This window comes from Chrysochloris asiatica, unplaced genomic scaffold (assembly GCF_000296735.1).
Source record: "Chrysochloris asiatica unplaced genomic scaffold, ChrAsi1.0 scaffold00023, whole genome shotgun sequence".
Lineage (NCBI taxonomy): Eukaryota > Metazoa > Chordata > Mammalia > Afrosoricida > Chrysochloridae > Chrysochloris > Chrysochloris asiatica.
The window spans coordinates 24,113,535-24,136,936 of NW_006408541.1; the positions used below are offsets into that span (position 1 = coordinate 24,113,535).

Sequence of the window (23,402 nt, forward strand, 5' to 3'; positions counted from 1 at the left end):
GTCCCTCTCTCCACTCTTCTCCCTTGATGGTCCCAGGGACCTCCGTTCCTAGACTGAAATGACTCCTGGGGCTCAATATTGGTGTCAGCTGCTCACAGATTGGGCACTAAGCAGTAGCTGTGGCCAGGTCAGCTTTGGTGAGTGGAAGTTCAGGTTCCTGAGCCCCCATACATAACCTCCATCTCTGCCACCATGGCCACTTTGTTCCTGAGCCCATTTGGCAGTGACAGTGACTGGAGAAAGAGCATTATTAGTTAACACAGAATGTGCCATCCTGTCCACTTCATTGTTTAAATCCTCCTCTGCTAAGGTAACCCTTTAGTGCACATCCTGTCACCTTGACTCATGTGCTCTGTGCCGCCAGTCCTGCATCACATCCGCCCAGGCCTTGTTCACCCATCACCCTTCTGCTGCTCCTACTCTGCCTGGACTTGGGAGGGACTCTTGCCATCCAGGTCTACTCATCAGTCTTGGTTCGCCTGGCTCAGACTCAGGACTCCTTTTGGCCCAATCAAGTTGACACAGAACCTTAACTATCTCAACTGCCAAGTCGGTTCTAACTCATAGTGACCCACTAGCAACTGGTGGGTTTGAACCACCAACCTTGTAGTTAGCAGTCCAGTACTTACCCTACAGTGCACACGCCATGATTCCCATTGACTGTAGATGGAAGGAAATCCAGGGCTTCCCAGCATGCACAAATGCCTCTTAGGGCCAGAATCCAATAGCATGTTTGGTGTTTCAGAATCACAGTCACCATGTGGGGAACAAGAAAACGTGACTGGCTAACTAAGAAGGACTCGTGGATAGAAAACTATATATGCCAGGCTAAATAAGGATTTAATTATAGATATTAAGCAACCATGTTTCTTGAGCAAGTGACAATATCATACAAAACTCTACTTTGGAGAAAGCATACTTTGGCAACAAATTATAAGATGAAGTTAGGTGATAGTCAACCTAGGGCAAGCCAGCTACGTGGTTCCTTCCCTGACCCTTCAGAGCCGGAGTAAAGACCTCAGGAAGGCTCTCGGGATGCAGAGGTTGTGGCACATAGAGTCTCCGGATTGGTGACTGGGACTTCCAGGTTCCAAATCACAGGCCCACTTAGTCAAATTAACCCTCTTCCCTATTACTACCCTCTGGAAGAAAACCTACACAGGGTTACTATGAGTTGAAACTGATTCGACAGCGCTTAACAACTTACGTTTATTTCTCTTTCCTGATCATCAAGCCTTGCTCAGCTAAGAGGCTTGCTTGCCCTCAAGGAATATTATGCCACACAAGAAACTGTTTAAGAACTGTTTAAAAGTCAGGTTTATTAAGGTTTCGTTTAGAGTACAATAAAGTACACTTTGGAGACTTCTGACAAGATGGCAGACTAGCTAGATCCACTACACAGACCCTGTACAACAGGAGTGGGAAAGTTTGGCCCATGGGCTGAAATCATTTCATCTGGCCTTGCCAAGGCAGCTACAGTTCCAGCCATCACGTTGTTAAGTGCCATCAAGTTGGTCCTGACCCATAACAACCCTGTATAGGCTTTCTGAGGAGCAGCTGGGCTGTTTGAACCACCGACCTTGCACTTCAAACCGACTTTGCAGTCCAATGCATTAACTCACAGTGGGACACCAGGAGTCCAGCCATCACATGAGGGGTGAGTTAATGTTTGACCAAATTTTTTGTTGCTGCTGTTGTTGTTAAAGTGCCATAGAGTCAGGTTCTGACCCATAGCGATCCTGTGGAGGGTTTCCAAGGAGCAGCTGGTGAGCTTGAACCGCCAGCCCTGTGGCTCAAACGAACTTTGCAATCCAGTGTATTAACCAACAATGCCACACCGGGACTCCATTTGACCAAATGAAACAGGCTGATTTTTTTTTTTTTTTAAGTTTTTGTTGTGAATTAACATTTCATTGCAGTGATTTTACAGTCCCCTCCATGCATCATCAAACAACCAAAGGGTACACCCCGCAAGCCTGCCCCCTGGCCATCAGCACACAGCCCCTCTCCCTCCCTGAGTCCAGAGTCTCCAGCTGCTCCATCTCCCCACGTCATCATCTCTGCCTCCATCTCTGGTGTCACTGCTTCTCTGGATAGGGTCCCGCACTCCACTCTTCTCCCTTGATGGTCCCAGGAACCTCCACTCCTGGACTGCAAAATCAGCCACTCCCCTCTTGTAGACGTTACAAAACGTCTACCTTTACATTTCCAGCACTCACAGTCAGTCCAAGAAGGCAGATTTTTAAAGTTAATAGTTTTGTGTGACCCGTGATTGATCTTATAAAAACCCAAATAACCCTAGACAGAAAAAGTTCCCCCCGCCCTATTCTGCAACAAAGATACAAGAAACCAACAGGAATAGACAAAGATGAAAATTCGGCAAACCTGAACTTCAGAGAAAAAGAAAAGTGGATTGAGTGCTTTCTGGGAGCAGAAGCTGAGCAATGACAGTGAGAGAGAGGAGACTGAGGGAGACTGACTAGTGAACAGCTGACTTTCACAACAGGAGGCCAGGCCTGTCAGAGCAGATTCACACAGGCAACGGGAAAGGTGTAATTCATTCTTTTTCCCCTGCTTCTCTGGCAACTGGAGGTATGGCCAGCTATCCCCCTCATCCACCCTCAGGGCAGTCCATGCTCTCCTAGAGTTCAAAGCTACATGGTTGGGAACCACACCAGTGTGAGGTGGGAGCCCACTACACCACTTTAGTGCCTGCATTTAAGTGGGATCAGCTCTAGACCTACAGAACCTGCAGAGCAGTCAGACCAGCATGTAACCAGTCACCCTGTCCACAGCTGCTCTGTGGCTCCTCCCAGTCTGTGTGGAACTTCCTGACTGCCCCAGCAGGGAATCTTCTGACCTCTGCTTGAGTCTTCTAATGATGTGAGTTTATGAATTCTCTGCAAGGTTCATTTAAATGAGCTAATTCTGATTAACTTTGTATATATTGAATCTAAGATCTGCCTCCTTGAAACTTTCAGTATTTGGTAATGGGTCCTAGTTCTGTCCTGAGGTGCTACAGAGAACGGACCAGAATCTGAATAGCATTAACAGGACTGGGAGGTTTACAGGGGTCTTGTTCATTACATGTTTTTTATTAAATGGATGGCGGAAGAAAGGAGAAGACTATGTAATTTCTGGGAATTGTGGACTCCGTTAATTACTAATTTGCTACTTCTTCAGTATTTGTTGCTGTTAAGTACCATTGAATCATTTCCAACTCATAGTGAACCCTGTCTAGGGTTTTTGAGGAGTGTTTGGTGGGTTTGAACCATCAGCCTTGCAGTTCAAACTGACATTACAGTTCAGTGCATTATCAAGAAGGCAAGCATGTTAAAATTGTCTGGATTTATATCGGCCCCATCACTTAACCAGGAGTGTCAACTAGTGTAAATTACTTAACCTGTGTGTACCCTTTTTCTTCCATCTTTAAATTGAGAATAATAATAATTACTACTCCTTAGCAGCTCTTCCTCAGTCACATTTTGAGTGCCTTCCAAACTGAGGGGCTAATTTTCTGGCACTATATCTGACAGTGTTTCTCTGCTTTCTTAAGGTATTTAGTGACTAAATATTCAGAAGTAGTTTGTCTCTCCTTCTTCCTAGTCTGTCTTCATCTGGAAGCTCATCTGAAACCTGTCCACCATAGGTGACCCTACTGGTGTTTAAAATACTGGTGGCATAGCTTCCAGAATCAAAGCAACTCACAAGCCACCACGGTACGACAAACTGACAGAATGAAGTCCTTGACAACTTCAGTTTTTTCTCTGTTCATAACAATGTTGTTTATTGGTCCAGTGATAAGGATTTTTGTGTTCTTGACATTGAGATGCAATCTATACCAAAGGCTGTGCTCTTCGATCTTCATCAGTAATTATTTTAAGTCTTCCTCACTTTCAGCAAGCAAAGTTGTATCATCTGCATATTGCAGAATGTTAATGAGTCTTCCTCCAATCCTGATGACACGTTTTTCTTCATAGAACCCAGCTTCTCGGATTATTTGCTCAGCATACAGGTTGAATAAGTATGGTGAAAGAATACAACCTTGTCGCACACCTTTCTTAATTTTAAACCATTCAGTGTTCTTATGTTCTGTTCGAAAAACTGCCTCTTGTTCCATGTACAGATTCCTCATGAGCACAATTAAGTGTTCCGGAGTACTTATACTTTGCAATGTTGTCCATAGCTTGTCATGATCCACACAATCGAAAGCCTTTGCATAGTCAGTAAAACACAGGTAATAGCTTTCTGATATTCTCTGCTTTCGGACAAGCTCCATCGGCCATCAGCAATGATACCCCTCGTTCCATGTCCTCTTCTGAATCTGGCTTGAACCTCTGAAAGTTCTCTGTCAGTGTATGCTTGTAGCCATTTATATTACTTTTAGTAAAACTTTTCTCGCATGGGATATCAAAGATATCATCCGGTGATTTCTGCATTCCATTGGGTCACCTCTCTTTGGAATGGGCATAAATATGGATCTCTTCCATTCATTGGACAGATAGTCATCTTCCTAATCTCTGGCATAGATGAGTGAGTGCCTCCTGTGCCTCTTCACTTTCTTGAAATATTTCAATTTTTATTCCCTCAATACCTGGTACCTTGTTCTTTGCCAATTCCTTCAGTGCACTTTGGAATTCTTCCTTTAGTAGCATTGACTCTTGATCATATGCTACCTCTTGAAACAGTTGAACATCAAGCAGTTCCTTTTAGTACAGCAACTGTGTATTCCTTCCATCTTCTTTTGATGCTTTCTGCATCATTCAATAATTTGCCCAGAGACTTCCTTCAGTAACGAAAGTCAAGGCTTGAATGTTTACTTCAGTTCCCTCAGCTTGAGAAATGCTGAACGTGTTCTTCCTTTTTGGTTTTCTGACTCCAGACCTTTGCACATTTTGTTGTAATGTTTGTCTTTATCTCCTCTAGCTGATCATTGAAATTTTCTGTTCAGCTATTGTACTGCCTCATTTCTTCCATTTGCTCTTTAGCATCTCTACGCTGGAGAGCAAGTTTCAGAGTCTCTTCTGACATCCATTTTGACCTTTTCCTTCTTTCTTGTCTTCATAATAACTTTTTGCTTTCTTCAGGTATGATGTTCTTGATGTCGTCCCACAACTCTTCTGGTCTTTGGTCTTTAGTGTTTAATGTATCAACCCTGTTCTTCAGATGATCTCTAAATTCAGGTGGGATATATTCAAGGTCATATTTTGGCTCTTGTGGACTTGTTTTCATATTCTTCAGCTTCATTCTGAATTTGCATATGAGCAATTGATGATCTGTTCCAGAGTCTGTCCCTGGCCTTGTTTTGACTGATGATATGGAACTTTTTCATCATCTCCGCAGTTGTAGTCAATTTGATTTCTATGTATTCCACCTGGCAAGGTCCATGTGTATATAGTTGTCTCTTATGCTGTCTAAAGAAGGTATTTGAAATGAACAAATCATTGGCTTTGTAGAATTCTATCATGCAATCTCCAGCATCATTTCTATTGCCAAGGCCATATTTTCCAACTACTGATCCTTCCTCTTCGCTCCCAACCTTTGCAGTCCGGTCACTGGTAATGATCTAAACATCTTGGTTTCGTGTTTGATCAATTTCAGATTGAAGAAGTTGGTAGAATTCTTCTATTTCATTCTCACTGGTTTTAGTGGTTGATGTGTAAATTTGAATAATAGTGGTAGTAACTGGGCTTCCCTGTAGGCACATGTATATTATCCTACCACAGACAGAATTGTACTTCATGATTGATCTGGATATGCTCTTTTTGACAATGAATGCAACACCATTCATCTTCAATTTGTCATTTCCGGCATAGTAAACCATGTGGTTTTCAGATTCTAAATGGCCAATTTCAGCTCACTAATGCCTAAGATATTGATGTTTATGCGTTCCATTTCATTTTTGACAATTTCCAATTTTCCTAGATTCATACTTCATACATTTCATGTTCCAATTATTAATGCATGTTACAGGTGTTTCTCTTCATTTTGAATTGTGCCCCATCAGCAAATGAAGGTCCCGAGGACTTCACTCCCACAGGCTTTATTCCATTCTTGGATCAACTATCAACTATCAACACTCACGGAAGCAACAGTCAAGAAATCAAATGATGCATTGCATTAGGCAAAACTGCTGCACAAGACCTTTTTAAAGTGTTGAAGACTAAGGTGTGCCTGACCCAAGTCATGATATTTTCAATAACCTCATATGCATGTGAAAACTGGACGTGAATAAGGAAGACCTTAGAAGAATTGATGCTTTTGAGTTACGGTGTTGGAGGAGAATATTGAAAGTGCCATCAGCTGCCACAAGAACCAATGGATCTGTGTTGGAAGAAGTGCAGCCAGAGTGCTCCTTGGAGGCCAAGATGACCAAACTTCGTCTCTCATACTTTGGACATGTTGTCATAAGGGGCTGGTTGCTGGAGAAGGATATCATTTTTGGTAGGGTAGAGAGTCAGAGAAAAAGAGGAAGACCCCCCAGCTGGATGGATTAGCAAAGTGGCATCATCAATGGGCTCAAGTGTGGCAACGATAGTGAAATTATCCCAGGATCAGGCAGTGTTTTGTTCTGCTGTGCATAAGGTCACTATGAATCAGTACTGACTCGATGGCACCTAACAACAACAATAACGCCTTAGCATTGCTGTGATAATTCACTAAACTAATTTATGCTGGTAGTGTTTGTTAGTTGTGCGTTGTCTAGTTGATTCCAAGTCATCGTAATTCAATGGGACTTCCCATAGGTTTTCTAGGCTGTTATTTTTACAGGAGCAGACTACCAAGTCTTTCCTCCTGTGGAGCTGCTTGTGGGTCCAACCACAGTCCTTTCAGTTAGCAGCTAAATGCCTAATCTCTGTGCCACATGTAGTAATATACTAGAGACCAGAGTTTGCCATGTAAAGAACCAAAGGCAGTAAAAATGAGAAAGCAATTGCTTCGAAACTAATAAATAACTGCTGGAGGACAAACTAGTGGTTTTCCTTTGAGGCAGGGCATAGTGACTGGAAGGGGACAGCAGGGCGCTGTTGGGGTGGGGTTCTGTTTCCCAATCTGGATGCTAGATAGGTGAATGTGTCCAGATTGTGGAAACGCTTATAATAAAGACACTTTCAACTCCATAAAATTTACAGGAAAGAAAATAGATTCCGCCACCCAGAATATTACTGCATTGTTTTATTTGGATAAAGCCAGGGTATTGGAAACTTTCTGTTGTTTATTTCCCTTTGAGTTCAGAAGCCAGCTGTGATCATCATACTACTCTGCAGTAAGGTATATATAGATTAGTGTATATGCTGTTGCTAAGCACTGTTGAGTTGGTTCTGACTCATAGTGACCTTGTATAGGGTTTCCCAAGAGCAACTGGTGGGTTTAAACTCCTGACCTGTGGTTCACAGTCCAGTGCTGATCCACAGCACCACACCAGGAATCCTACTATATATTGTTGTTAGTGCTGTCGAGTGGATTCCAGCACATAGCAACCCTGTATAGGGTTTCCAAGGAGCAGCTGGTGAGCTTGAACTGCCAACCTTGAGTTTCAGACCGACTTTGCAGTCCTACTGTATATAGAAGAATATATAAATGAGCTTGTTTCTTTTTTCTTTTGAAGACTAGCCTTCATTTTTTACTGCTTTTGATCACATTACAACTACTTTACTAAACTTTTTGCATCTTAACTTTGAACTTGCATCATTGCCTTGAAAGTAGTCCATTTTTCTATACTGTCCCTATTCTTGTATACATTGATCCCTCCGTGCTCTGAACCCCCACTGTCATCTTCTGTGCTCTTACTGTGTTTCACCATTGGTCTTGTTTCCCAGCTAGGCTGCTCTAGGCTCCATCGGAACAGTGATGGGATTGTTGACTTTTGTTGTACACTTCCCAGTACTCAGCACAGTTCAGGGCATATAGATTAGCTATCCAACAAACACTTAATTGGTTTGTCTCAACTTGTTGTTGCATTCCTGTGGAGCCTGGGTATTGTCCTAGCTGAATCACAGGTTATTGAGCACTCCAGGAGAGAGAAGATACGATGGTTCTCTGGCAGTATCCCCATGAAAAAACAGATGCCTGCCTTTTAAATATTCATTGAATTGTGTACATGCGAAGCCACCTGAAGCACCATCCGACATGACTCACTCTTCAGTAGACTAGTCATCAGTGACTTAGACTCTCGGAAGCCAATTCTGCCTCTGAGAGAGTTCATTGTGGCCTTATGGAAGTGCACTGGTGAGCACTCCCTTAGGAATTAGGAGGAGCACGGTGGAATTTTGCTGCCACCTGTGGCTCACAGGTTGTCCTAACCTGAATGTTTGCATCCTCTTGTGCAAAACTGGGATAATTGCAGTATCACTGTCATCATAGATAATGCTCCATTTTTCTGGTACTTTCTCAATGTGACTTCACACCACTAACAGTACAGGAATGCCCAGAATTTCCCTCTGTCCACTTGAGGATAGTGGTTCAGAGACAGCTCTTGGATTCTAATTTGTGTGCCTTATTTTGCTTGCCTTTAATAGGGTACTTTTGCGAGTCCGAATGTTGTACTACCTAAAAGCTGAAATACTGGGAGAAGCAGCTGATAAAGCATTTGAAGGAACTCCGTCCAGGTAAAGCAACTCAACCTTAGTTCTCCATGTTAAAGAACTGACCTAAAGAATCGCTTCATGGGACTGACCAAACCTGCCTATGCTTCAAGAAGCCTGTGTTCTCTGCCCTACTCACGATCACTTACCTAAATAGAATATGGCACATAGAATACGGACGGTTCAGTCAGGCCATCTAACGGGAAGTCAAGGAGAAATCCATTTCTGAGAATTTTTTAGTTTTTTTCTTTACCAGTAGTGTAGTAAATTACTTTTTAAACATTCATTTGAGTGATTCTCCCCTATTTGCTAATCATTTTAATGATACCTGGTGTTCTCTTAGATGCCTTCGTACCTTAGTTTTGTTAATTAGGTGTTCAAAGCTATAGCATCCTGTGGGAGTCTCGAGAAAATCTAGGGAATGAGACTGCCAGGCTCTCAGCTGCCATTTGATAAAGGTGTCAGAGAATGATGGGTTGTTAGTGGGGAGGCAGTCAGCCTCCTTTGCTTTTCTCAGGGCCACAGTCTACTCTGGCCTTATATACTGTCCTTCCCAGAAGGCACCTGATACAGGAAAGCTGTAAATCCCTGAAGTGTTGAGTTTTGGCCTTTGTTTTGAAGTTACCTGGTACTGTGTTTTCTTCTTCCCAGCGGGCATTGCTAATGACTTTAGCATTTGTAGGAACACAAAAGAAAGAGAGTCAAGGGTCCTTGACAGCGCTGGGGAGCAACTTAGAATCAAGAGCAGTTCTCATCATAACTGTTATTACTTGGTATTTCCAGTAGGAAGAGGATGGAGAGATGCTATGAGTAAAAGGTTCTATTTGTGAGTCAGAAATGCAGTGGAATTCACGCTGATCTTTTATATGAGGCGCTATCTTACAGAAGTAATCTATCTGACCTTACTCCTCTTGTTCTATGCTTTTTCATACATGTAGTAACTGATGAATGGAAACTAGGTAGGACATGGAAATAGCGCATTTATTACCCACCTTCTTCCTTCCTTTCATTTTGGTCCTCTTTAGGATTAATGCCATAGTGAAAAGCCGCAACACTGAATGAAACCAGTTCATTTAGAAAAGTCACTGAGCCTATGCATGGCACCATGCAGGCATAGCAGTGGAGCCAGATAGGGAGGACTACCTGGAAAGGGGAGGGAGGGCCTGGCAAAGTGTAGACAGCCCTGTGTCATGAAGAAAGAAGACACATGAAATGTCACAGGGGAACCATCCCATGTAGCTGGGAGGATGTTCTCCACCAAACCTTAAAACCTTTACAGTGTAAGGACTATGCTCTTCAGGCAGATGAAGACAATGAACTGAGGGACCATGTGGGCTCATAGAACAGAACTGAAACTCTGAGGAGGGCTATAGCAACAGACCTACTAATCCCCTGCATGTCTGTTCCCTAGAGCAAGTTATAGTCGTCTTATTGTCTAGGGACAGTGCAGGTTAGATCCATTTTATCCAGCAGACAAGTGGCAGCCCATTGCCAGGGTTTGCCACTTGTGCAAATCCCCTGATAGGCTTTCATATCCTTGCATTTCCAGCCCAGATTGTCTTGTTCTCAAGTACTGTTTGTGATCTCTACATTTTGAACAAGATTATTTTGGCACTGTTATTTTTAAGTATTTGATCATATATGACATTAACTGTTTAGGAAAAGTTCTGTCAACAGATGACTAATGTACAGTCATGCCTCTGATATTGTGGGTTTCGTTCCAGACCACCACAGTAAAGTGAGTCACAGGAATTTTTTGTTTCCTAGTGCATATAAAAGTTATGTTTATACTTTACTGTAATCTACTAGGTGCACAATTGCATTACGAAAAGGTTTGAAATATTGTGAGGACTCATCAGTGTGACACTGGGACACCAAGTGAGCACATGCTGTTGGACACATGCTGCCCATAGACTTGATTGACACAGGGTTAGGATAAATCTTCAATTTTTAAGCAATGCAGTGTTTGCAAAGTGCAATAAAGTGAAGTTCGAGAAAATGAGGTATGTCTATATTGTGATTCACAGCTGAAAATGCACACTAGAACTTCCGTGTGCATACTCTACCCAAACCAACTGAATGCTGGGTTCTCCAAGAGCTGCTTTGAGATTCTGAGTCAGTCAGTGTGGGCTGTGGCCTAGATATTAAGTCCATGTGCTGAAATAGCTTCCTAGGTGGTTTTGGCACACAGCTCTGGTTAAGAAACATTAGCCTGAAGCCTTTGAATCCTTCTGTTTGTTGTTACTTCAGCATCTAAGCATAAAACTAAGATTGTGGTTTAATGCTAAGATTGAACCATTAGCTCTCAAGCTGTTATGTGTACTGAAGGAATTCTGAATTCACTCCCATCCTTCCACAGAGAGCTGGAGGTGCCACTACCTGACATCGACTATGTGGAGATCCCAGTGGATTGGTGGGATGCTGAGGCTGATAAGTCCCTTCTAATTGGCGTATTCAAGCATGGTGTGTATTCTGAATATTTCTCCTTTTGGATCTGTCCTCACAGGAAACATGAGTTTAGTCACTCTTTGATTAAGTTGGCATGTCTTAAAGAACTGCTCCCTGCAGCCCCAGATTTGTTGTAGTTCACTTATTGCCCGTGAGTTCTCTAGTAAGTCTGTGTGTAGCCTTCAATTGCCACACTCCTGTTACACATATTCTTGAAGATAGAGCCTCGTGGGAATTTGATGAGATGGATGTGCTAGTGATAAAAACTTCAAAAAAGCACCTGTTGTCACAAAGAACTTGTTGACTATTTATCCTCCTGTCCACAATTTGGGAGCTGGAAAATCCCCATATCTTGTTCCATTTTATAATCCCAGTGTCTGACCTAGTGAATAGTAGGCACCCAGTGTTTCTTCTGTGAAGGAACAAATAAACTGGAAAAAAAACTAGGTGTTAATGTTTTATATATATACACAGAAGTCCCAGGTCACTGTAGATAATACAACATATCTCTAGTGCCTCTCCTTTTGCCCTTCTGGTGTGCAAATACAAGTATAGAAATGGCCCTGGAAATCCCTTTTTTAGTTGTGGTAACCAAGGATCTAGGAGAACGTGGTGGGTCTGTAGAATGAACACTGAACTGCGATCCACAAGGTCGGCAGTTCGAGCCCACCAGCTGTGCTATGGGAGAACGATGAGACTTTCTGCTCCTGCAACAACTTACAGTCTTAGAAACCCTGTACCAGGGTTGCTGTGAGTCAGAACCAACTTAACAGCACTTAACAACAACCACCACCAAGGATCTAAGACATGGGGCCAAGAGCAATGTTATTAGTGGCTTAGAAAAAAACTAAGATAAGTCCTTCCTTTCGGACACAGTTCTGGGCACTTGCCCTTCTTTTCAAACAGCTGCAGCTGTTAAAGTGGATAATGAAAGTGTTAAATAGTTGTTCTTGTTGTTACGTTCTATCCAGCTGGTTCCACTCATAACAACCTGTATAGGATTTCCAGACTAGGAAGGAGAGACAGCTGGTAGATTTCAACTGCTGACTTTGTGGTTAACAGTCCAGTTCTTATCTTACAGCGCCACACCAAGACTCCTGTTAAATTATAGTAACTCTCATTTAATATGTCTGTTAAGCATTTTTCTGGCCAGGTGAATTAACAGAATTTTTAAAACACAAAACAGTACAATCAGATAAAAGAATTACAAAGATGTATTGACTTTAGCTGTCAACCCTACCATTTGCTGAATACGCATCCTTAAGCTAGTGATCATTTCTCTGATTTGATTCCTCATCTGTATAATAGAGATAATATGAAAACCACCTACCTTGAGGTTATCTGTAGATTAAATGTAGACCACCTGGAATAGTGACTGATAGATATAGATGCTCTGTGCTGTTCCAGTTTCTCTTACCTAAGTCTTTGAAAAGTTAACTTTTTAACAATTGCCCTGCACTACAAAGAGAGTCCTTCAATCTTTGCCAACCAGCCAGTCACATTAGGTAAAAACTATGCCTGGTGGTAGTTGGTGGTGGTTATGTGTTGTGAAGTCAATTCTGACTCATAGCAACCCTGTATAGGGTTTCTGAGGCCATAAATCTTTATGGGAGCAGAAAGCCTCATCTTTCTCCCATGGAACAGCTGGTAGTTTCGAATTGCTGGCTTTGTGATTAGCAGCCCAACTCATAACCACTATGCTACCAGAGCTTCTTAAAAGTATGCCTCCAAGAATTATAAAGGTCATCAATGATAAAATAGGGACAAATTTAAGGGCCCTAATACAGAGCACATAAAAACTAACAAACATTGCGAAAAATTACACAAAAGAAGACCAAATAGATTGGAACAGACTAAAAATTAGAAACTAACGTGCCTCAAAAGATTTTACTTAAACAGTAAAAAGAGAGCCAAGTGAATGGAAAAAAAAATCTTTTATAATGACATGTCAGACACGGGACTACTTTCTAAAGTCTATCTACAAGAAAAAGATAAATAACCCAATTAAAAAATGGGCACAGAACGTGAACAGACACTTTATCAAGGAAGAGATTCTGGCAGCCAACAAACATATGAAGAAATGTTCAAATTATTGGCCATTAGAAAGATGGAAATCAAAACAACAGTGAGATGTCATCTCACACCAGCAATTAACAGCGAAGTTCAAAAAAGCAGAAGATAATAAATGCTGGCAAGGATGTAGAGAGACTGGGGCCCTCCTACATTGCTGGTGGGAATGCAAAATGGTTCAACCACTCAGGAAAACAGTATGGTGCTTCCTCAGAAAGTTGGAAATAGAAATACCTTTGATCTAGCAATTCCTCTAGTTGGTACACAAGAAATTTGAGCCATAACACAAGTTGATACATGCACACCAATGTCCACAGTAGCAAAAAGATAGAGGCAGCCTAAGTGCTTATCAATGGAAGAATGAATAAACAAACTTTGGTACATACACACACAGTGGAATATTATGCCACCTTGACTGCAAGCCACTGCATAACATGGGTGAACCTTAAGGACATTATGCTGAGTGAAATTAGTCACAAAAGGACAAATCTTGCATAAGACCATTATTGTCAAAGCTTAAAAGGTACCCATACTAAAAGGAAAAGAAAGAAAGAAAAAATTATTTGTTGGTTACTGTGGGGGGGGCGGGGGGAGGGACGATAGAGCAACAGGGTAGAGAATAGACACATAGCTCGGGTGTTGGGGAGGGCAATACACAAGAAAGGGGAGGGGGATGGAAGAACAAGGGCAACACTGAAGCAGGTTTGCATGGGCTAAATGGGACAGCAGTAAATAGTGATATATGCTCAACCTTGGAACAACAGAGCATTGTGAAATAAGGATCGAGACATAGTCTGAATGGGTAAAAGGGGAAATAATGTTAAGATAGTTGACTGTCTTATAAATATAGGTTTCCCTTGCCTACTACTGTAAAATAGACACTTGAGTGGGATAGAAAAGAATATCGGGAAATATGATTACCGAAAAAGCTAGTAAGCTTGCCTTCAGCCTGTACCTGATTAGAATACCTAAAAGGGGTTCTAGAACTTGCCCAGTGAAATAGGCTTTCTGCAGACCCTTTGTAGTGTTTAGGACCGTCGATGGAATTCTGAGTCCCATCTAGAACCTTCTGAGGTGGAACATTCTGGAACAGCTAGAGGAACAGAAGATACTTCTTGAAGAAAGACCAGCAGGTAAAAAATCAAAAACAAAAATTGCAATATGATTGGTTACTACAAGAACAAGCAAGTTGTTTGCTGGAGAGCCATCAAGACAATCAATCAGATCCCTTCAGGACAAACCCCCCTCTAAGACCTAAACTCAAAGAGAACACATGAGCACTTGCTGATGACCACCTTGGTCTACTGGTGAGTGGAAGAGGGGAAAAGGCAGCAATGAAGATATGGGCTGATTCGACCACATTTCATAGAATCCCATTGACCTGGAGATGAGAGAGAGAAGAGGAAGGGCTGGTTGGCCCAAAGTATGGTGAGACCTGGTGACTCCTGGGCCCATGGACATAACCATGGAGGGCTGGACTTTGAGAGTGAAGTGTCCAACTGGTATGAAATAAGGGGAGATGCACAAGAAGCCCAAACATGTAGATAGTACCCATTCAACCTAGTTTGGATGGCTTGATGATCAGAACTCAACTACAAGAAGATAAAAAAAAAAGGAAGAAAAAAAATTTGGGGTTTTTTTTTTTGGATAAAAGAAACAAGTGTAAATTACTACAGTTTGATGAACTTGACTTATACTTATGAATGTAGTAGTTCAAAATAACCAACTGAGAGCGAAGGAGTCTTCACATCAAGGATCAGTCCTATCCTCTTTGTACACAGGGTTGATAGGAACAAGTGACGTATACATTGGCTACATAAAATGGGGGGTGGGAGTGGGGGTTAAAGCCACAAAGTGACTGGCTTACACATTTTCAAGAAGGAATTTAGTTTCAAATGTGCAAGGGGGAAGGTAGACTCCCCACTGAATAGTATTCATCTAGCCTAGACGTATCTGGTGAAAAGAATGGGGATAAGATTCTTAGGATTCAATAGTGATTAATTGTTATCGTGACTAATTGTGACTGTCACAACTGTAAAGGTAGACGTTTTGTAACAAAAGAGGGGAGTAGTTAATCTTACAGTCCAGAACAGAGGACACTAGGACCATCAAGGGAGAAGAGCACAAGCAGAATGTGGGACCTCACTGCTCCTCGGAAACCTTATGCATGGTTGCTATGGGTTGGAACCAACTCAACAGCACATAATGACATCCAGAGATGCAGAGACAGAGGCACAGGTGATGGCATGGAGAGATAGAGCAGCTGAGGATTCTAGACTCATGGAAAGTGAAAGGCTGTGTGCTGGTGGCCAGGTGCTGGTGGCCAGGAGGCAGGCTTACAGAATGTGCCCTTTAGTTGTTTAAATGATTATATATTCCTGAGTGTTTTCGTGTACGTCTCCTGCCCCCTCCCCCCCAAAAAACAAAAAAACGTAATAGAAGCAAATACTGTTGAATGATGATACACGGAGGAGATTATAATCATTGCAATGAAACGAGTGTAAAACTGACGTTACCCCATGTAAACTGTCACTCAATTTACAATAAAAACTTTTTAAAAAGTATGCCTCGTGTGGCGCTCTGAGTTAATGCGCTAGACTGCAAAGCCATATGAACTGTAAGATTGGTCGTTCCTCAGAAACCCTATACAGGGTCACTATGGGTCGGAACCGACTTGACAGCACTTAACAGCAACAACATATACATTTTAATGAAGAATCTACATACATAATCCTTGGATTCTGGTGTTAACATTGCAAGATTCATGAGATCTAATGCTACTGAGATTTCTTTGTCAAACCACTTTGGTAAGGCTAAAGCAATGCCAACCAGTAGAACTATCTGTGATGGTGGAAATGCCTGATTTCTGTACTGTCCAGTATGGAAGCCACTAGCCACATGTGGCTTTTGAGCACTAAAAAAATGCAATTGTATTTTTAGGTTTTATTTCATTTTAACTTAAGTAGCCACAGTTGGCTACTAACTTCTCCATTTGGCAGATACAGAGTACAGTCTGAATTAGGAGGAAGAAGCATGTTACTTCCCCCATTAATCACAGTACCACAATGTAGCCATGATTTGGATTAGTGTGATTTTGAGAAAAACTCCAAAGACAGCTGCTGGAGGTGGCCAAAATCCAGAAAATCTGAATTTTATCTGCAGGAAAATGTAGTAATCGCATGTCTTTGTTTACGTGGTGGTTTTAGGGCATGTTACCAAAGACTTCCATGGAGACAGTGTGATGTCAAGAGAAGACATCTAGCAATGCAGCATACAGAATTCCTGTACTTCCTCTGCCTTCCTCCCTACCCCATACTCACACCACAGACATACAGAGCTGCTGTAGGGTAATTATGACAGAGATGTTAAGCAGCCTAACTAAATTTGAAGGAATTAAAGGAAAATCCCTCGATGGAGTAAGCACTTGTCAGGAGCTAATATGACAGCACCACCACTGCCAGTCAGAACTGTGGTGGCATGCTTGGAAACTGTGCCACCGGTATTTGAATTACCAACAGGATACACACCCATGGTGGAGCAGTTTCAGCTGAGCTTCCAGACTAAGACAGCCTAGGAAGAAGGAGAAGCAGACTACTTCTGAATGTGTAGCCGCTGACAACCTTCTGCATCGCAGCAGGGAAACCCTGTCAGAACCAGAATACTGAATATTAAAACACGATGAATAGCACCAGAAGTTTTTCAGATACGGTGCCAGAAGATGTGCCACTCAGGTTGGGAGGCACTCAGACTACAACTGGGGAAGAGCTGCCTCCTCAGAGTTGACTGTGATGATGTGAATGCAGTAAAGCTTTCAGGACCTTCATTTGCTGATAGGGTGCAACTCAAAATGAGGAGAAACAGCTGTAAACATCCATTAATAATCTAAACAGAATGAACAAAATAAGAATCTAGAAAAATTGCAAGTTGTCAAAAATGAAATGGAACACATAATTAATGATCAATATTCATTGGCATTGTTGTTATTGTTAAGGACTGTCGAGTTGGTTCTGACTCACAGTGATTTTTGAGGAGCAACTAGTGAATCTGAAACATTGAACTTGCAGTTCAAACCAACATTGCAGTCCAGTGCTTTAGCCCACAGTGCCACACCAGAACTTTATCCTAGACGGTAGTGAGCTATAGACTGGTACTAGCCATATGGTTTACAATGCGGGAAATGACAAATTGAAGAGGTTTGGCATCACATTAATCATCAAAAAGAGCATTTCAAGATCTGTGTGAAGTACAGTGCTATCTGAGATTGGATATATCCATGTGCCTCCAAGGAAGACCAGTGAGTAAATTATTACTCAAATTTACACACCAACCACTGAAGCCAGCAATGATGAAATTGAAGAATTCTACCACCTTCTTCAGTCTGAAATTGATGAACCATGCAGTCAAGATGTAGTGATCATTACTGGTGATTGGAATGCAAAGGTTGGAACCAAAGAGGAAGGATCAGTCATTGGAAACTATGGCCTTAGTGATAGACATGATGCTAGAGATAGCATGATAGAATTTTGCAAGACCAATGATTTCAAATGCCTTTTTTAAACAACATAAAAGATGATTATAGACATGCACCTCAACAGACGGGATACACAGAAATCAAATTGACTACATCTGTGGAAAGAAACAGTGGAAAAGCTCCATATCATCAGCCAAAGCAAGGCCAGGGACTGAAATGACCATCAATTGTTCATATGAAAGTTCAAGCTGAAGCTAAAGAAAATTAAAACTAGTCCACAAGAGCCAAAATATGTCCTCGAACATATCCCACCTGATTTTAGATGTCATTTCAATAACAGATTCAGTGCATGAGACACTAATGACAAAAGACCAGAAGAGTTGTGGGATGACATCAAGAATATCTTAACAGGAAGAAACCAAAAAGATCATTAAGAAGACAAGAAACAGGTAAAAAACAAAATATATGTCAGAATAGACTCTGAAAGTTGCTCTCCAGAGTAAAGATGGTAAAGCAAATGGAAGAAATGAGGCAAAAGAACTGATCAGAAAATTTCACAAGGCAGCTTGAGAAGACAAAGTCAAATATTATAATGAGATGTGCAAAGACCTGGAGCTAGAAGACTAAAAGGAAGAGAACACTCAACATTTTCAAGCAGAAAGAACTGAAGAAAAAAATTCAAGACTGAAAGATTCTGTGGGCAGAATATTAAATGATGCATCAAAGGAAGATGAAAGGGATATACAGAGTCACTGTATCAAAAAGAAATGGATGACGTTCATCCATTTCAAGAGCTAGCATATGATCAAGTGCCAGTAATACTAAAGGAAGAAGTTCAAGGTACACTGAAGGAATTGGCAAAGAACAAGGCTATAGGAATTGGTAGGATAAAAATTGAAATCTTTCAGCAAACTGATGCAGCACTGGGGCATGCACTCATCTATGCCAAGAAATTTGGTGAACAGCTATCTGGCCAACTGATTGGAAGAGATCCATATTTGTGCCCATTCCAAAGAGAGGTGACCCAACAAATGCAGAAATCATTGACTAATATATGGTTAGACCTTGGGGAGCTATTAATTGTGCTCATGAGGAACCTGTATATAGATAGACCAAGAGGCAGCCATTGGAACAAGTACAATTTTACTAAAGATCATTTAAAAAACGGCCACAACAGTATATTGACGGGAAACTGCCAGAGGTTCAAGCTGGGTTTAAATGATTATTGAAAGGAAGTTAAATGGATCTTGGCTGAAAGCAGAGAAGACCAGAAAGATATTTAACTGTGCTTTATTTACTATGCAAAGGCTTTCAACTGTGTGGATCATAAGACAACATTGTGGAGAATGAGTATTCCGGAACACTTAATTGTGCTGATGGAGAAAAGATTGAAGTTATCAAAGACTTCATTTTGCTTGGATCCACTGTCAGCATTCATGGAAGCAGCAGTTAGAAATCAAATAACATATTACATTAGGTAATACTGCACAATAACTGCTGCACATTATATCTTTAAAGTTTTAGAGCAAAGATGTCAGTATGAAGTCTAAGGTGCACCTGACCCCTGCCATGGTTATTTTTAGTAATTCTATATGAATATGAAAATTGGACAGTTAATAAGGAATACTGTGGAAGAATTGATGCATTTATAGTTAATGGTGTTGGAGAAGAATATTTAAAGTACCATGGACTTCTAGAAAGACAAAAAATCTGTGTTTTAAGAAGTACAGTCAGAGTGCTCCTTAGAAGCCAGGATGGCCAGACTTCATCTCTCTTACTTAAGACATATTATCAGGTGGGACCAGTCCCTGGAGGAGGACATCATGCTTGGTAAAGTGGATGGTCAGTGAAAAAGAGGAAGACCCCCAATGAGATGGATTGTCACAGTAACAGTAGCAATAGGCTCAAGTTTAACAATGATATGAGCATGGCAAATATTTAGTTCTGTTATGCATTAGGTCTCTATGAGCCAGAACCAACTCTGCAGCACCTAACAACAGCAGCAATATGACAGCAGACTAGAGAGATTAGGTTTTTTACTACCCACACAGAAATGATCTTGGAAGAATTGATCCTCTAGGAAAGGAGAAGGACAGGAAAAAAAGACCCTCTTAATTATCCCAAAGAACTAGAGCTGGAAGAACATATCTCTGAAAGATTCAGCAATAAAGATATGAAAGAGAAGGTGAGACCTGGAAGATAGAATGAGATTGAAATCTAAGCAACAAAAGATTTGCCAGGCAAATACTTTTTTAAAAAGAGAATTAAAAAAAAGAATTTGAATTTGACAACATATCATGCAAAAAGATTTTAATATAACTAGCATAATTATGGATAAAGAACAATGATAGAGGTAATTCACATGGAAGATATAATTAGTAATCTTCAGGCTAACAACATAGCCTCAGAATATATAAAAGAGGACAGGATCTTAGGAGTTCCAAGACCTTCTCTCTCCTACTAAAGGTAAGTTAATATTGGTATTTTACCTATAGTTTTAAAACCCCAAGATGAAGGTACAGAGTGATGGAACTAATCAGTTGTTTAAAAAGGGTCAAACCAGATGATCTCTAAGGTTACTTGCAAATCTACTCTCCTTCAGCTCTTTAAGCAGTTTTGGGGGCTCTCCCTGTTTTCTAAGAGATAATGAACTTAAGATGGTAAACATCACCCATTTCATTCAAATCCCCTCAGGTTTCCAGTTGAAATGAACTCAGTGTTCAGTAGTAGGGTCACATGGCAAGTTACGGGAAGGTGATTTGCAGTAATTGAGAACGGGATATTGCTCATTGTATTATATGATGAGCTTAGCAGACATGTTACAAAGATGGTGGAAACCCAGACTCTGGCTCGTTCCTAGAAAGGTCCAGATTTACTCAGTAATGTTGCAGTTAGGCTAGTGTAGGTTGAATCAGTAGCTGTGGTTTGACATAGTAGACCCATCTTCTTTGATATCATCCAGAGTCTAAATCAGATCCTGCTCTTGACTAGGTACTGACTATCTGATATTCTGTGAACATAGACTTAGAGCATGTCCTCATCTGGGTAGCACACCTGACCACCTAGGATGGCCTTGCCAAGGTATAACCCAGCCCAGGTTAACAGTGGCAATCAAAAGTCCCAAATATCCAGCAGCTGTTAGAGATGTGTGGTATTCAACTATTTTCAGAAAGCCAACCTGTCTTGCGTTTATTTTTCAGATCTCTTACGTCAGGAAGCTCTCTCTGCCTCCTTGGTTAAGTATGAATTGTAGGTTGCAACCATTTTGTTGTTGTTGCTAAGAAATGCACAATTATTCATATAAGGATTAGTGGTCCACCCCAGGCATAGCCTGCTGCTGCCCTACTTGAATTAGAAGCATAGCTCCTGCTCTGAACTGATCCCAGTGGAAAAATTGACTTGAGTCTTTGGTTGGGACTTTAGCCCACAGGAAGGCCCCTGTAGCAAACCTATTCTAAATGATGTTCTTGACAGCTCTCAATTGTATTGAATGGCAGCTGCCCATCTAGGGCAGTCTAGATTTATAAAGTTTGGGGATTTATAAGCTCTCCTCTAAAACTGGTTATCATCTTAGAGGGAAGCTTATAGACTAGTCAGAATGCAGCAGGCAACCTATACCATGTCAGAAGCCTGCCATTTTGCTTTCTATACCTTTGTGTTGTTCGTAGAGCTCTTAATGCTCACTGTCTTACATCTAGCTTCTCACTAATTGAGAAATAGAAATGTGGGATCTGCCTGGACTTCCAAAGTTCTGCAGAATAGAGACTTGCACATGTGCACCTGACTTGCTTCATGGCTCAGAGAACATGAGCACAAGCCACTCATGAGCAGCTAATCTTGCTCAACAGTAAAGAGACACTGGAAGAAGGCCTGTACCTTCTTGCTAATCAGAAAAATCACCCTCTTTTCATAGGAGGGAGAAGTGGAGACAAAATGCCGGGAATTCCTAATGGTAGGAGTATTGGTGAAATTTGTTTTGATGTGAGCTGACGCAAGAGCACAGGAGGCATGAGAATGGTTACACCTACAGTGGTTACAGGCAGAGTCTGGACAAAACTGACTTACCAGTTATCTGATGTGTTCTGAGTCAGATCCTGTGGTAGGTACAAATCCCTGAAAACCAGCAAAAACAGAGACTCAGCACAGTTCGCAGGGACCTACAATCTCAAGAGAGAGATGAACAGTAATTACATAATCACCCTAAAAAGTACTGTGTAGAGAAGAACAGAGTGTACCAGGTTCCCATGCCATGTGCCTCTTATAGGCTACACCTGTCATGGAGATGGACTACAAATGAAAAATACCAGGTAGCCATTACAAAGATGAACAGCACCCAACAAAGCTGGTTCAGCTTTCCCAACACTTGATTTGGGCTGTGTTTTATTTGTATGTGTAGGAGCAACATGGAAAGGGTTTTGATGCTCATGAAAGCATGTCCCCTCAAGTAGTTTTTTATGACAATAGATTTGGGTCTTTTGCGTGGGTAACTCCTATCCCGTTTATCAAGAGTGATAGTTTTTCATTGTTTTGCCTCTCTTCAAGGCCTCTCTTCTGAGTCAAAACTGCTCAAACTGTGTTGACTTTAGGAAAGCAATAAAACCCACCTTGGCCGGTGGGTTAGGATTACACTTTGAGTTTGTGAGTAAGAGACAGCAGGTATATTGTGCACCAGTATACAATGGCAAAGACTCCTGGTGTGGTGCTACAGGACCAACACTGGACTGCTAACCACAAAGCTGGCATTTGAAACCCACCAGCTGCTCCTTAGAAACCCACCCTCTACAGGGTTGCTATAAGTCAGAACCGACTTGAAGACACTTGACAGCAACAACAGCAAACAATGAAAAGTCTTCTGTTTCTGCCCTTGCACTCATCCCTTTGCTTACTACCCCTTGTAACACATGGAATAAAATTGACCTATAAGAAAACAAGGTCCTCTCAGGAGATAAAAGGGTGTCTGGAGTTGGGGGATTGAAGGGAGGAAAGACAAACTTGACTACTTCCTTTTTTTGTCCTAAAGGAACGAATAGGTGAGAACAAGTAGGTGAGAAATTGGATCTATGCCTTGTGCCACTTCCTGGACACAGAATATTTACCTGCACAGATGTTCATATTTTGGTTAAGCACTACCCAAAGGTGTCGACTTGAGTGCAAGCATTTTTCTCTAATAGGAAGTCTTTATAGAATATTGTTTTATTTAATCTTAAACAAGTTTTGTTTTATTGTTGCTTTATATTTCTGTTGGTGTGGTTTGGTGTTTACTCAGTAGCGACAAAACAGAATGGTTGTCTAGGGCCAAAGGTCAATTTTCTGACTTTTGATATGACTTGTACCCATTCTCATTATTCTTGATCAGGCTATGAGAGGTACAATGCCATGCGAGCAGACCCGGCACTCTGCTTCTTGGAGAAGGTCGGAATGCCAGATGAGAAGTCCCTTTCTGCAGAACAGGGAGTCACAGATGGAGCCTCGGACATTGCTGAAAGGTGAGAAGCCACCTGGCCAGCCCTGATGTGCCATGTCATACTGTCAGTATATATGCACATCCATCCGGCTTTCTTTATGTCTTCTCCATGCTGTGCCTCAGTGTCTGGCATCTCCTTAAGCCTGGCAGTATGGCCAGTTCCTTTCTAAATTCCTACTTTGGTTGCATCCTGCTATTCCACATATGTTCTTTGACTCCAAATCATTTTGAACCAGATACCAGCTCCTATCTTTCATGGGTTCACCTGTGGACTCACCATTCTGCTCTACCCCTTAACCAGACTTGCCTCTTGTTTGGTCATAGAAGGATTCAGACTTCTCATAGCTGGCAGAAAGCAAAGAAG

At 41.5% G+C, this 23,402-nt stretch overlaps 1 protein-coding gene across 1 annotated transcript in view; it reads left to right on the forward strand.

Moving 5' to 3' along the window:
• Window positions 1–23,402, forward strand: part of CHD6 (chromodomain helicase DNA binding protein 6) — a 343,529-nt gene that overhangs the window by 278,416 nt on the left and 41,711 nt on the right. Inside the window, exons 24-26 of the mRNA XM_006839290.1 lie at window positions 8,520–8,609; window positions 10,945–11,048; window positions 22,931–23,060. Of these exons, the coding sequence (XP_006839353.1) occupies window positions 8,520–8,609; window positions 10,945–11,048; window positions 22,931–23,060 (324 nt within the window). The remainder of the gene's footprint in view (window positions 1–8,519; window positions 8,610–10,944; window positions 11,049–22,930; window positions 23,061–23,402) is intronic.